Below are 14,913 nucleotides of genomic sequence, written 5' to 3'. Positions count from 1 at the left end.
TGGCCCAGGCTATACGTCAGAACGTATTGCACCAGGGCTTGTCGGTGCTGCCACAGTCGCTGCAACATGTGCAGAGTTGAATTCCACCGTGTAGGCACATCGCATTTTAGCCGGTGAAGTGGCAGGCGCAACGACTTCTGAAGAGATGTAAGTCGCTGAGCTGCGGGATTGCAACGGCGGAAGTGAGCACACAGCGACCGTGCCCTCTGCAGAAGGCCATCTAGTCCGGGATAGTGGGCTAAAAATTGCTGGACAACGAGGTTCAACACGTGAGCCATACAAGGCACGTGTGTGACATTGCCCCAGCGAAGGGCCGCACCCAGGTTTGCAGCATTGTCGCACACGGCCTTCCCTGGTTTCAGGTCCAGTGGAGACAACCATTCATGAAATTGGTTCTCCAGAGCTGACCACAACTCCTCAGCTGTGTGACTCACATTTCCCAGACATTTCAAAGTAAAAACCGCCTGATGACGTTGAGCCCTACTGCCAGCATAGTAAGGAGGTGTGCAGGATCCCTTCTGCGCAGTTAGAAAGCTTGTGGCATGACCAGACAGGCTTTGGGTGCAGGTGGAGGACCGAGAGGGGGTTGAGGAGGCAGAAGCAGTGGAGGAACTTTGAGATAAAGAGGATTGACGCACAACTCGTGGGGACGGCAAGACTTGGACAGCAGCCCCTTGTCCTGCTGTCACCATAGTTACCCAGTGCCCAGTCAGCGATATTTAATGCCCCTGTCCATACCTACTCGTCCAAGTGTCTGTGGTGAAATGCACCCTGTCACACACAGAGTTTCTCAAAGAAGCGGTGATGTTGTGTGCGACATGCTGGTGGAGCGCAGGCACACCTTTCTTTGAGAAGTAGTGCCGACAGGGCATCTGGTACTGGGGCACTGCGACGGACATAAGGTCTCGAAAATCCTCTGTGTCCACCAGGCAGCATTTCTGTAGCCAAGAGCTTGCAGATGGTGAAATTCAACCTCTTAGCTTTCTCATGGCTAGGAGGAAATGGTCTTTTACTTGTCCACAAACTGCCAGTCTGTGAGGAAGATGCAGGCGGACATGTTAGGTTGCCTTCATCCAAAGGTGGTGCTATCGATGTCGGACAGAGCTCAACACCAGCTGGTGTTACCACCTCCAAAGAAAATGATGACCTGCCAATCACGCTGGTAAAGAGGTGGCAGGTCTGCGTCCCAAAACAGGTGTGACTGCTGTCCCCCCAGTCACAGAGGATGAAGAGGCCGCGGATGCACAAGATGTGGCAGACGGTGGTTGGCCCGGCCGGCTAGGCCGCATTGTAGCACAGTGAGCTTCCCACTGCAACTTATGCTTCATGTCCATGTGCTGGTTCATGCATGAAGTACTCAAACTATGCATTTTTTGGCCTCTACTTAGCTTTTGCTGACAAATGTTACAGATAACACGAGTTGGGTCATCTTTATCGATCTGAAAAAATGCCCAGGCTATGCAAGGCTTAGCACCCATGCGACCTGAAGAGCCACCACGACTTGTGGTGAGAGGCAGAGTTGTGTTTGAGGATGCAGTTGTTGACATGCTTCCAGTACTACGTCTCTGTCCAGGAAGGCGCAACCTGACCTCGTCGTCACTAGCATTCTCCTCCACCTCCTCTGCTGACCTCATCTCTTGGCTGACTGTGGGTTGACAGTAAGTGGGATCTCCAACCTCATCATCATCACCCTGTGTGTTATCACACCCGTCGTCCTCAGAGCCAACCTGTTCCTGCCCTGACAAAAAACTAAAGTTGTCGCTCCAATCAGGTATTTGAGTCTCATCATCGTCTTCCTCATTGTCTCCACCAACAGGAGTTACAGTTTGGGAATGAGGGTCTACATTATGGTCAGAACCTTCTGCGTCTGGTCCTGGATCCGACTCATAAAGATTCTGGGCATCAGTGCAGATCATTTCCTCGTCTGGATTCACAGAAGCGCTGGAGCCGACCTCTGATTTCCAGGCTATAGTATTAGTAAACAGCTCTGCAGACTCAACCATCTGTTCTACCTCATACTCAGAAGGGCAGCTGGAGATTTGGGAGCTGTGAGGAAGCAAGTGCGATTGGGGTGACATCTCTGAGGACTGGAGTATTTGTGATGTTGAAGTTGATGTGGAGGAGAGCCCACTTAAAGGAGCACTTGATATCCGTTGAAGCACCTGCTGTTTTTATGCCTCATCTGGAATTTGTAGTGATTGGCGTGGCCGTAAGAAAGGGATCTTATCACATTGTCCGCTAAAAGAAGTAGACATTTTAGTTTGGCTGGAAGATGGTCTTTCTTCTGCAGATGTTACTGTTGCTTTAACACCTACCCCACGGACACAACCTTTTTTCCCCTTCCCAACACGCCTATTCCCCTTTCCACCAGCAGCAGGCCTTTTTCCACTCATTTTGGTGGTTAACTAATTCACAACTCTGGAGTTGTTTGCACAAAAAAACAATGGATGGGAACCAAGCAGAGCTGAGTGGCCAAACTGTGGTATTAGGCCAAAACTATTGGATGGGTTAGATGCAGAAAAAAAATATATTCAATTTGCAACCTGATGGAGGTCAGTATAGATGGACTAATAGACCAAGTCCCACACACTGCTAGAAGCCCAAATATTTTTTCAGAGCTAGATGCAGAAAAAAATTATATTCAATTTGCAACCTGGTGGAGGTCAGTATAGATGGACTAATAGAACAAGTCCCACACACTGCTAGAAGCCCAAATATTTTTTCAGAGCTAGATGCAGATAAAAATTATTTTTAATTTGCAACCTGATGGAGGTCAGTATAGATGGACTAATAGACCAAGTCCCACACACTGCTAGAAGTCCAAATATTTTTTCAGAGCTAGATGCAGAAAAAAATTATATTCAATTTGCAACCTGATGGAGGTCAGTATAGATGGACTAATAGACCAAGTCCCACACACTGCTAGAAGCCCAAATATTTTTTCAGAGCTAGATGCAGAAAAAAATTATATTCAATTTGCAACCTGATGGAGGTCAGTATAGATGGACTAATAGAGAAAGTCCCACACACTGCTAGAAGCCCAAATATTTTTTCAGAGCTAGATGCAGAAATAAATTATTTTTAATTTGCAACCTGATGGAGGTCAGTATAGATGGACTAATAGAATGATGCTATGCCCAAAAGGTTTTACTTCACTAGGTGCAGTAAAAAAATTGGTATTCTATACACAGGTGGTGTAGCTTGCAACACAGATAGGCTACTCCACTGACTAACACACTCTGCAATAGGCCAAAAAGGATTAGCTTTGCTAGATTTAGCCAAATGCTGTGAAAAAAAACTTGCACAGCACTGGCACAGACCTGCCTGGCAAAAACTGATAGGAACTGATGTAACTTAGTCCTGAAAAGGACTGCAATTACAATTAGTCTTTACTCCCAACCTATCTATTTAAGAGCACAGATCTGCCTGATAAAAGTCGTAGGAAATGCTGTAACCTAGTCCTTAAAAGGACTGCAATCACAACTATTCCCTACTCCCAAGCTATCTGTAGATTTGTGCGAAAATTGGCTTGAAATTAACAAGGTATAGCGCACACAGCAACAGCGGTGCCGTCTAACACGCAGTTGCAGCAGTGAGAAAATGGTGGCGACGGGGAAAATGGCTGGGTCTTATAGGGCAAGGACATGTGACATACACTGCCAATGACACATGCCCTTGCTTGTGTGAAAAAAAGCACTTCGCTCCGTGTGTGCGCTGCTGATAGGCTGACAGATTGCACCTCCCCACTGTAAATGCGGGAAAGAGAAAAAAAAATGGAGATCTTCATTATTCCTGCAGAGATCCATCCCCGGCCCCTCCCCCCGCCCCGCTGTACACTCAAACTGCGTATTAACATTAATTTTCATCATTACTGAGAAAAAATCCAGTTATGATTTTTGTGCACGAACAGTTATCGAACATAACCTCGAACAGCCGAATTTTTTTCAAATCGTTCGTGTTCGCCGAACGGCTCGAACACCGCCCAAAACAGCTCGAATTTGAGATTGGCGAACAGTTCGAGTCGAACAACGCTCATCTCTAATCACTACACCATTGAGTTTTATCCTTAGCAGTCCAAATGTCGCCTGCACTTTGAGGCACAGACTCATCCTCAACACTTTCGTCTGAGTCGTATTCTTTTTCCTGCTCTATGACCATTTCTTGTTCAATGTCTGAATCTTCTTCAGTAACATCCACTTGTGGTACATAGTTTTCATCATCAGATGCAACATATGGTTCTTCTTCATGCTCAGAATCAGATTCTTCTAGCATTCGCATTATTTCGTCAGACGTAAATCTGTAAATATGAAAAAATGAAAAATAAATAATTTTCCAAAATACTACACAATACTACATTATTGGCTTTTCACAAAATGATACTAACCTGCAAACACGTTTTCTTGGATTATGGCGGAAACTAGATCCAGCATCACTATCACTCATGATGACTTGGTAGATGAATTTTGGCTTCGTAATTTAGTTCAGTAACATGTGGCAAGTAGAATGAAACTCGATTCTAAAGTGCAGATAAAAAAGTAAATTATTTCTAGCGATAATTATTTATAAATGTCATTTATATATTATGTAAACCGTATACGGTTTCAGAATTTTCATTCCATCTTCGACTGTTTTTTCGACTAATAGGAAAATTGTAACAGAGCCACCATCTTTATTTTGTGCTGAATATAAGTAAAACATCGTAAAACAATATGTACATACTAATTATTATCCATTTTTCGTATAAAAATCATACCTATAGTGATAAGTTTCATACAAAATATATGTAAGCCAAGTCCAGGCTCAAAGATAATTTCTGACTGTTCTGTCCCCACATAAGGCGAATGAAGGTATAACTGGCTGTTAGATGCTGTGAGACTTTCCTACCTTCGTATCCAAGAAATTGAAGGCTTCACAAGCCTAGAAATGTGTGTGCTCACAGCAATGAGATGAACAGCAAAATGGCTACTGAGAGGAGGGAGGCAGGAAGAGAAGTAGAAGCCACTCCCAGTTTGAATCAACTTAATTGACAGCAACATAAGTGAGCAGTAACAACACTGGCCAATAGATATCAGCATAACATTTGTAGCTGAATGAACTTTAGTTTCTGAAACCAAGTAAAGGAGAAAGTCTTCCCATAGTGGAGGTATATATGAAGGTACAATTGTACCTCTGCAGCCTGTCAACGTTGTAAAATTATGCAGCCTGACGAAAGTTAATGGTGTGGTGCCTGATTACTTCTCTACCTTGTAAAAGAAATTTCACAAAAAGACTTGTTAGTGGCATTATTTTACAATAAAATGCTCAATTTCCGTGAGCTCCTTAGAATGACCCATTCTCTTAAAAATGTTTGTAAAGATAGATTGCATGGCTAGGTGCTTTTTTTTACATCTGTTACAATGGGACTGAATAAAAAAGTAAAACTCAGAAATTAAGAGGTGTGTCCAATTACTTGTGCCTACATAGTATAGCTGTCGTCCAAATGCTCAAACAGCCAATAGCTATTCTTCTCTGCTTCTCCATAGTCCTCCATAGACACGCACACTCTGATCTACTGAAAATGCATGTGTTTGGAATGGGGAGAGGGGAGTAATTCCTTGCTAGACACTTCGGTCTATTGTGTGTATCCCCTGAGAGCAAAATGATTGGTCTTGTTGAAATACTCACTAGATGGTCAGCCGAACTGGCAGATCCAGACAATTTTAATCAAATATATATGTCCACCTTAAGTGAATAAAGTTGCACTGAGACATCATATATAATAAAATGCGCATCTATTTACATTCTGATACTGTCAAAAAGCATTTATATATCCTAGAGAACCTATATTGGTGTTTCTAGCCCATAAAATTGTGTGGGTCACGCCATTAATGTATATACTGTAATTTTATCATTAAAAAACATTAGGTTTCTATGAATCAATTCATTAAATTATTTTTATGGCTTTTTCATAAAAAGAAAATCCTTTTTTATGTTTGAATAAGAAGCTGAAGAAAATGTTGGCCAATGAGAGGTTATGAGAGCCATACAGACACACAATAATTGGCAGTGAATGACTTTTCAGATTTTTGCCATACTTACCGTATATCTTTTATCCCATGGATCCACAGTTTAGATGTTGATGACTTGTTTTCACACGGGAAAACAAGTATCTAATGTAGTAGAAATAATATTGCAGCTCTTCATTCGTTAGACGGCAGAAGTGTGAACTGCAGTTTAGTAAGACTCCATTATAAGACGTCTTTTCAAACTGAAGAGAGCTGTTAAAAAGCTGTGAAAACTTCTATTCTTACGAGTAAAATAACATATCTCTTTTTCGCATAGGACTGAAATATATGTGTATATTGTAATTCCACATTTGAATATACTATTGAAAAAAAAAAGTGGAGTTACTATAGAAATATAGTAAAAAGAGGACTCTTGCCGTTTAGTAAAGAGATCATAGTGAGCTCTCCAAGTAAAACAGTTTCAGTCCAATATTTTCCTATACTTCTAGTGTACTCTTACTATTGTAGCACAAAGACCCTAGGATATAATTTCTTGCCTGGGGGGCATTTGGTTTAAAATTTAAGTGCGTCTGACTTTCCTAAATAGCTCCCCCAGCTGGTATCAGGCTAAGGTCTATAATGCCTGGCAGACAGATCTAATGGAATTACAGTGGAAGATGTGACATAGCCATGATCCCAACATTTCGATCGATTCAAATGTCTGTCTAGTCTCCAGAGTACAGAACAATTGTTAGACATTGTATATATGAATTACAGCTTGCAGCTTCTGCTCTAGGATACCAATTATATAAAAAAAATCATAAATTGCCCATGCTGCATGCGACATGAGAAGAATATATTACATTGCGAAGAACAATACATCATGAGGCTTATTAGGAGAACATCACATAACCATAATTAACACATATTGAGCCGGCGATCATTGAAAAAGTCAGAGATTCCAATTTCTCTACCCGTGACCTGGTTTCCTTTGATTCATGTATCTAAATAAGAAAAGTAAAATATTAGAATAAAACCACACAATAGGTTTAATTGCTTTTCCATGCTTTTCAGAATACATTATCAATACACCCCCAAATACTAAAGCATATTTCTGTATTATATTGGAGCAATTTTTTATCATTTATTTTTATTCCCTAACAGGTATTGGGAAAATGAGGACATGTGAACAACAATAAATACCAAAAAGGAAGCAAGGCCCCTATAGGCAGCACACTGCACTAATGTAAATTATGGCCAGACAACATAACTTGTCACAGAGGATTATTTCTGCTTAGTGAGTCTGCAGGGGCCCCTTTGCTTCACCACTCAGCATTGACGAGAGAGCGAGAGAGAGAAAGAGGCAGAGGGACTAGCCATAGCCATTAGTAGCTACAGTGGCATTGATGTTTGAGCACACTTCTGAACCGGCTTTTGTTGAGAATATCTGTGCAGAAAGCATGCGCTGTCCCAAATCTGCTGTTACTATGAGAAATGAGGAGCTGCTTTTAAGGTATGTTGTACACTCCTTTGTTTTAACCGTTGCTTTTCACTTGTCCGGGATGGTCTTGTCCATCAGCGTGCTGTGTAATAAGTGGCTCTGTTTGCTGTTGGGGGCTAAATTATACTGCTTCCCTCCACAGCAAGAGCTGATCTTATATTGGGGCAGCATTAAAAGACCAGCCTTTTCTCCACCTATCTTCCTATTAATATCTATTTGTTGTTTGCTATGCACCAAAATAATCCTAAAAAAAAAAAAAAAAAAAAAAAAAGCTAAGGCTTCATAACAGAGAGCTGTAAATACTGCTATAAGCTGGACTTAGCCTACCTAAACACAGTCATTAGGGTTCTGCCTTGTATACAGCACTATATCTCCATTAGGTCTATGCTACGCCTGGAGTTGAGTGAGAATAAAAATAGATGCATTCTGGAATTTCATATTTAATTGATTCTAAATTGTATGTGATCTGGCAGCAGGCAGCAGAAATAATCCAGGCTTTTGTTTGTTTGTAACTAGACGTATCGTGAATGCATCTTTGGGGCTGACAATGGGACAGTCAAACAATGGAGCTGTCAAAGTAGCTTAATGCATGTCTGGGGCAGCTTTTTCTCCCCACAACCCTCTTTTCATTATCTCTCCACTTCTATAATCTTGTTTGTGCAGACTAAATGTCAGCACGGGCTATTAAGTATTGGCTGCTTCTTGTTTTTTTTCTAATTTGCACTCCTCTGTTAAACCATACTTTCCGTGTCGCATATTCATGTCTTGTGGATTACACTACAGATTTATTGCTTACCTCTTCATTAACTGCATGGGAAAACGTATTGATTTCAAAGGTCTGTAAAAAGGGGTATTAATCTGACAATTAGCTTGTTCTTTGAAATTATTTTGCCATTTTCCATAGCTGTGATTTTAAGTTTGTCATGCTGTTAGGATGACTTGAAGCCTTTATTATTAATATGTTAGTAGAACGTAATGCATGGGTCATGGATTTTATAGCTTACAATATGTCAAGTCATCCGTTCGCTGTGCCAGGCTAATTTAGCATGAGGCTGGCAAAAGTTATATGGGAATCTGGTTTCCTAACAGTTAAGGGAGATGATCATTCAGGCATCCTGTGCACATTTAAATAAAAAATGCTATGTGAAGAATCTGGAGCATTATTTATGCTTCCGGCTTTTTCTAATCTGCACATTTTCACAGTGGAAGGAGACCGACCATATACATAAAACACAAGAAATCTAGATGAAAGAGCATGATGATAAGTACAGCCTTCCAGTCCAACTCTATTACCCAGATAGTTTGGCATTACATTAAGGTTTCACTTAAAGAATTGCTACTTTGTGTTAGCACAGAATTTATGGGCCTGCTAAATAAAACATGCATCTAAAGCCTCCTAAATGTCACTTACCTATTAAATAAATACAGCCGCTATCTACTGCAGACATGGCCAGGTTTCTCCCATTACTGTGTGTCTTCCTATGTATACGACGCTATAATGGGTATTGATTATGTTCATTAGCAATGATATTTATTATCGCTGCACATTTCATTTTACATATCCGCCCATTGTCACCCATCTTCCAGCATTATTTCTAAACCGCTTTTTTGAAGCTTAATATTGTGTGCAATTTGAAAGATTTGACAGAGGGAAGCAGGGGAGCTTAAAACAATTCTGTCCCTGTATGACCCTAAAACTGTTCATGTTGTTGCTGCTGAAATGACAGCTCCCTCAACACAAAACTCAGCCATATCTATCTATCTATACATATATCTATCTGTCTATCTATGTATATATTATCTATCTATCTATACATATATCTATCTATGTATATATTATCTATCTATTATCTATCTATACATATATCTATCTATGTATATATTATCTATCTATTATATATCTATTATTTATCTATCTACCTATCTATGTATATATTATCTATCTATACATATTATCTATCTATCTATTATTGATCTATCTATTATCTATATCTATCTCCTCTATCTATGTATCTATTATCTATCTATCTATCTATTATGTATCTATTATCTATCTATCTATTATCGATCCATCTATTATCTATATCTATCTATTATCTATATCTACCTATCTATCTCCTCTATCTATTATATATTTATCTATTATGTATCTATTATCTATCTATCCATATATCTATCTATCATGTATCTATCTATTATCTATCTCCTCTATCTATCTACTATCTATCTATCTATCTGCCTGTCTATCATCTATCTATCCATATCTCTCTCTATATATATCTATCACTCTAGCTATCTATCTATCTATCTATCTTTCTATCTATCTATCACATATATATCTATCACTCTATCTTTCATCGATCTATCACATATCTATCTATGTATCTATCTCTCTATTTCTCTATATTGATGTATCTATATCTATCAATCTCTTATTTATTTATCTATCTATCCTTCCAGCTCTCTATCCATCCTCGCAACTGAGTTTATCTTACTGAGTAGTTGCTCTTAATGGGATGCAAGCCAAGTATATGTTTATTTCTATGAATGTGTTGTGTTATCTCACTAGTACATGCTTTGTTATCATACATTATAGTGCTTACATTTAGATCTGGGATATATATATTCACTTATTTACACATCACAACTGAATTTTTTCAACATGAATAGGGTTAAGAATGGCGCCAAAATATATTGATTATTAAATGTGCTAATTTTGTGATTTTGATTTCTCTAAATATAATAGTTCTGTCCTGTAATCAATATAATGCTACTAGAGAAAAAATATATCTATATTTAGAGAGAGTGAGACATATACCTAAACCTCACTCTCTCTGTATATATGTATACTGTATATACATATGTCAGTGGCTATATTGTGTACATGCTTGTGTTTTCCTTGCACAGACAGTACCTCATTTATTGCTAGCTAGCAGCTGCTATCATCCATACCCCATTCCATTGCCACCTACTGAGAGGGCGTGCAAGGTGGCTCATTTTGAAGCCAATGCAAATGCCACTTCATGAATCAGTCAAAAGACACTGCTGAGGAAGTGAGACAGCTGCAGATTTCTGCTAAAGACCAAAGTGTCACCTGTACCCCATGCCTGTCTTATCCATTTGGAATAACCTGGACCTCAGCCCAAACTGCCTTGCCATTGCATTGAACGTGTCTTTAGCACCAATGTAAGGTTCTTGTAAGCGAATTTGTCTTAGTCAGGAATTATTTCCGTTTTAGGCCTGTGTGATTGAAGCTAATGTACACAATAGATGTTTGCAATGATGTGTTCACATAAAAGTGAGTATTCTCCAGGAAGACAATGCAATGAATGTTCTGTTCTCCCAAATACTATATGAGATTTTTTAGATGTCTAGGTGTCTCTATTCTTCCATGCTCTTTTCTGTTCTTTCTGTCTTGAATGTGAAATTGTTCCGTGATGCTCTTAGCACATATCAGTTCATAGAAAGTACAGTTTTTATTGCTAAGCAGAGACGTGCACCCTTCTGCAATAACAAAGTGACCTTTCCAGCCATAAGGCGTGAATAGCAGAAATTGAAGAGCAAGGTGCTGGTCGGATGCTAGTAAGCTTGTCAATATCTGTTGTTATGAAGGCAATGAGTTATCCAGTTCAGAAATTGCAGGAAGTGCAGTGGTTGATCCTTCAATGATTAGGAGCGACGAAAAGTGAAAATAACAAACCTACCTGTGTCTGGAAGAGAAGGGAAATCATCTTGTGTTAAACTGAGATCTGGACTGCTGCACACACAAGCAATAACCCGAGCATTCACCATGGCACGCGTTAAACAGATATGGCCAGCTTTTTTTTTTTCTCTTTTTTTTCCCTTCTTTTTATTTAAGTTTGCCCTCCCGGTGAGCCCTTGATCTCTTGTGGTTTATAGTGGACTAAATCTGAATGATCAGTTGCTTTACATTTCGCCTCTAGCATATACCAAGGAGAAAAGCCAAGGAAATTTGGCAAGCCTCAGAAGCTTTTTAACCTCTTAGATCACCGACAATTGTGAAGTTGTAATCAGTTTAACACGTATATAATAAGCCCATTATAGAGTTAACCAAACAAATGACTATAGTGCTGCACCAGTTAGTAGAAAGGAACAATGCAACCTATCTGTTCCAGATGTGCCATGGCTGTATATTTAAGAAATAGGTTTAACACATTTAACCCAATGTAGTAATTAAAATATCAAAAGTCACATTGTCGATGAAATAAACACAATTCACCCCATGATATCGTGAATTATGTGGTGTCAAGTTTTGATTCCGGTGTGTTTTAATAATCTCCAATGCAACATACTAGCAGCATTCTATCATTCATTGTCCAACATTATGCATTATTATCATCATGCTATAATGTATTCACACACTCATTGTTAAATTACAATAAAACTCAAGTGCGACTGTTATCAAATTGAAGTGTATAAGATTGCAAACTATACCTTTGGGGCTCCAAAACAAAGAGGAACATCAAATTAATATTCATACCCAGAACTTTGCAGCCAGAGTAGATTGGGCTCGGATGCTTAGGAAGTCATTCAGGAGTGAATCAATACTAATTATTGTAATCAGCGGGGTTAATTAGCTGAAGATGCCGTTGATGGAAAGTTCATTGCTTGTAGCCCGAAATCGCATAACTTGATGAAACCTCAAATAAAATGGCAGGTGATATTAGGAAATGAAAAAAAAAAAAAGATAATGTTGATGTCCAAAATTGGAAATATCATTGATTTTTGTATGTGTTCCACTGCCAAGGAATCACAATCTTTATTTTTCTTACATGTCGTAGATGCCAATTAATACACTGTAGTCCTCGACGCCTAAAATATCAAACAATGCATTCAATTAGTCAAGCTTTATTCTCCGCTGAGAGATTACTATAAATGGGCTAAATTTCATTAAGAAAACAGATTTAATAAAGAAATATAGTGTAAAGGTAGTACAGCTGAAGGGAACAAAAGCCATGCCATGCTTTGCACAAATTGATATCTGGTTCTGTTCATGCCAGCTGTACCCACAGATGTCTACATACAAGTGTAGCAGTCATGCCATTGCTGTGACATCCAGTTGAATGTGTAAGTAGCTTCCTCTCTGACCTACGGAGAGATTAACCCTTTCTCTACTCACTTCAAAGAAGACATTTCAATCCTCGTTCCACATTTTTCATTGGCATTAGCACTGTAGTAATTCAGCAAAATCTCGGTTCACTGCACAATAAAAACAACCTACAACCCTTATACCCTCCATAGACTGCTCAATAAAAATGTACATTTTACAATTCACCAGGGATCCTGTTTCTTTAAAACCAAATAACATTGTAAGAATTGTTGATCTTGTTTGCATCGAGGTATATGTCACGACCCGGTAAACCGATTTATACATGTAATGCCATAAATATGTATAGCTATAGTTCCCATGGGGGAAGCTGCAAAAGTAAAACTAGGCCATGTAAAACATTTTGTGATGTCTCTAGACGACAAAGCATCATTGTGCGCTCATTCAGTAAGGAATCCTTTCACTATCCCAGTTTTTTGTTCTATAGGGAGAATGCCTCACTGTGAGTTTTCAATGGCCATCACAAAACAGAGTTTAGTTAAAGCCTTTCTCGTAACGTTCATCAGAATCCATGTAACCAGACAGGAAGGAAATACCACCGCCATTATGTATGCACACCACATAGACACTCCTGGAGATCATTTCATGTGTTATTAGGATCTTGATTCCTGATCACACTGTGGAAACAGATTTTTCTACTTTAGTAGATTCCAGCACATATGCTAATAAATATGACTTGCATCAAGCATTGCATCACATATAATTACAAGCAGACGTATATTACGGAATAATAAGTTTGGAAAGAATTCGGTAACAGTGAAAACTTTTGCTATTAATACAATAAATTGTAGGCATTGTCATAGTTCTTTGTATGCCTTACATTGATCCATTCTAGATATATGCCTTTCACTCCTCTGACCTACATGACAAATGTTAAGATAATATCTAGCATCGAACAACTGAAAAAGATCTCTGATTGGGATAGGGATATGTTGAATTTTTGGAGAAATGTATGACCCAAAAAAACTGCGTGAACGCATTAAAATATAAAGGTCAGATTGTGAGCTGTATTTTTTAGTTTGTCACATTGCGAAATTTTCTTACTGAAAATATTGTCAGCTTTCTATATATTTTACCTTCACATGGTATAAAACCGAGAATTTATTCTACTTGATAAAGAAACCGCTGAAAGGAGAACATATATTCCTATTCTAACTTATAAATGATGGTTACAAAGCAGTGAATATAGGATTTGTTTAATAGATTAAATTCTTAGTTTATTATCTTAGCAGATGCCAAGAGCTTTGTTTCTACACACATGTACAACTCCCTATCTGTGTACGTACAATAAAGAAATATGTTTCCCCTTTTAACATGTTAATCCTAGAGAAGTATGTGCTTGCATTCATGGACGCGGAGAACAATATTGCCATTATTATTGTATGGTAGTTTTTGTCTATTCTACTATATATGTTGCAAATTTGTGATTTATAATCTTAGTGACATGTTAGAAGTTTTGATCAATGGGGCTTGGGTGTCAAGACCCATCCAATGACAGCAAGGTGTAGATGCGCTCAGCTAAGCGTTGTGCACCTTTTATCAGCGATCATCATTTTGGAAGCGTCAAGCTCAGTGAAAGTCTATAACCCCATACTCCACTAACGATATATGTTACGGCAGAGCAAAGACCAGCCAATTAGAACAAAATCAGAACAAAATTCAGTTGAGCATTTTCTTTCAGAGATTTGGTTTAGGTTTCAGCAACCAGTTCATCAATGCTCTATATTTTTTATATGGCACCTAAAAGCTAAATTACTCAATGGTACCAATTAATAAACTTGGAGCATATCTGTCTATTCTAGTAAGTTTTCAAAATAGGTTACATGATGAATAACACTATTTCCAGCCATTGTATGACTTGTATTCTGCATTTTTCATCAGTTTTCCCCTCTGCAGGCTCTTTCTCTGATTCTCAGTTTCCTCTGAGTTAGTGGGTGTCGGTTAGTTACTTTCATGTCTTACATTGAATGCACACACAGACATGAGGGATTCCTGATCTTTTTTTCTGTAACACAAAGAGAAAAGTAGTATTATCACGGAGGATATTATAGACCAGTCCTGAGCTATGTAGCTGTGAATCCAGCTCCACAGAGAAATAAAACAGTTTATTGAAACTGCAATCCAATCTGCCTGTGTTTGTCTTGTCTCTCCTCACTCTTCCTGCCCCTTTCCTCTCTATAGACTTCAACTTGCTTTGTAACTTGACATCTCGCGGTGCTGGCAGTTCATCTTGCTTTGACCAGGATGGATTTGAGTTGTCTTTTCAGAGTGGATGGTGCGTTCAGGAGGGGTGAGGAAAA

General features: G+C 38.9%; 1 protein-coding gene across 12 annotated transcripts in view; it reads left to right on the top strand.

Annotated features, from left to right (window-relative positions):
* Positions 1-7,232: 7,232 nt before the first annotated feature.
* Positions 7,233-14,913, top strand: part of CELF2 (CUGBP Elav-like family member 2) — a 508,245-nt gene continuing 500,564 nt past the window's right edge. For 3 of the 12 annotated variants that reach the window (XM_073652432.1, XM_073652431.1, XM_073652421.1), the window contains exon 1: positions 7,234-7,497. In XM_073652432.1, coding sequence (XP_073508533.1) covers positions 7,391-7,497 — 107 coding nt within the window. In that variant the 5' untranslated portion in view covers positions 7,234-7,390. Of the gene's footprint in view, positions 7,498-8,202; positions 8,322-14,913 lie in introns of those variants that run through there. The other 9 variants (XM_073652430.1, XM_073652424.1, XM_073652419.1 and 6 more) reach the window with 5 other exon arrangements.

Source organism: Phyllobates terribilis, unplaced genomic scaffold (assembly GCF_046119375.1).
Source record: "Phyllobates terribilis strain yellow unplaced genomic scaffold, ASM4611937v1 Scaffold_11__3_contigs__length_659146591, whole genome shotgun sequence".
In the NCBI taxonomy this organism is placed as follows: Eukaryota; Metazoa; Chordata; class Amphibia; order Anura; family Dendrobatidae; genus Phyllobates; species Phyllobates terribilis.
Note: the sequence above shows the minus strand (reverse complement) of the source record. Positions and strands in the feature narration are given on the sequence as shown.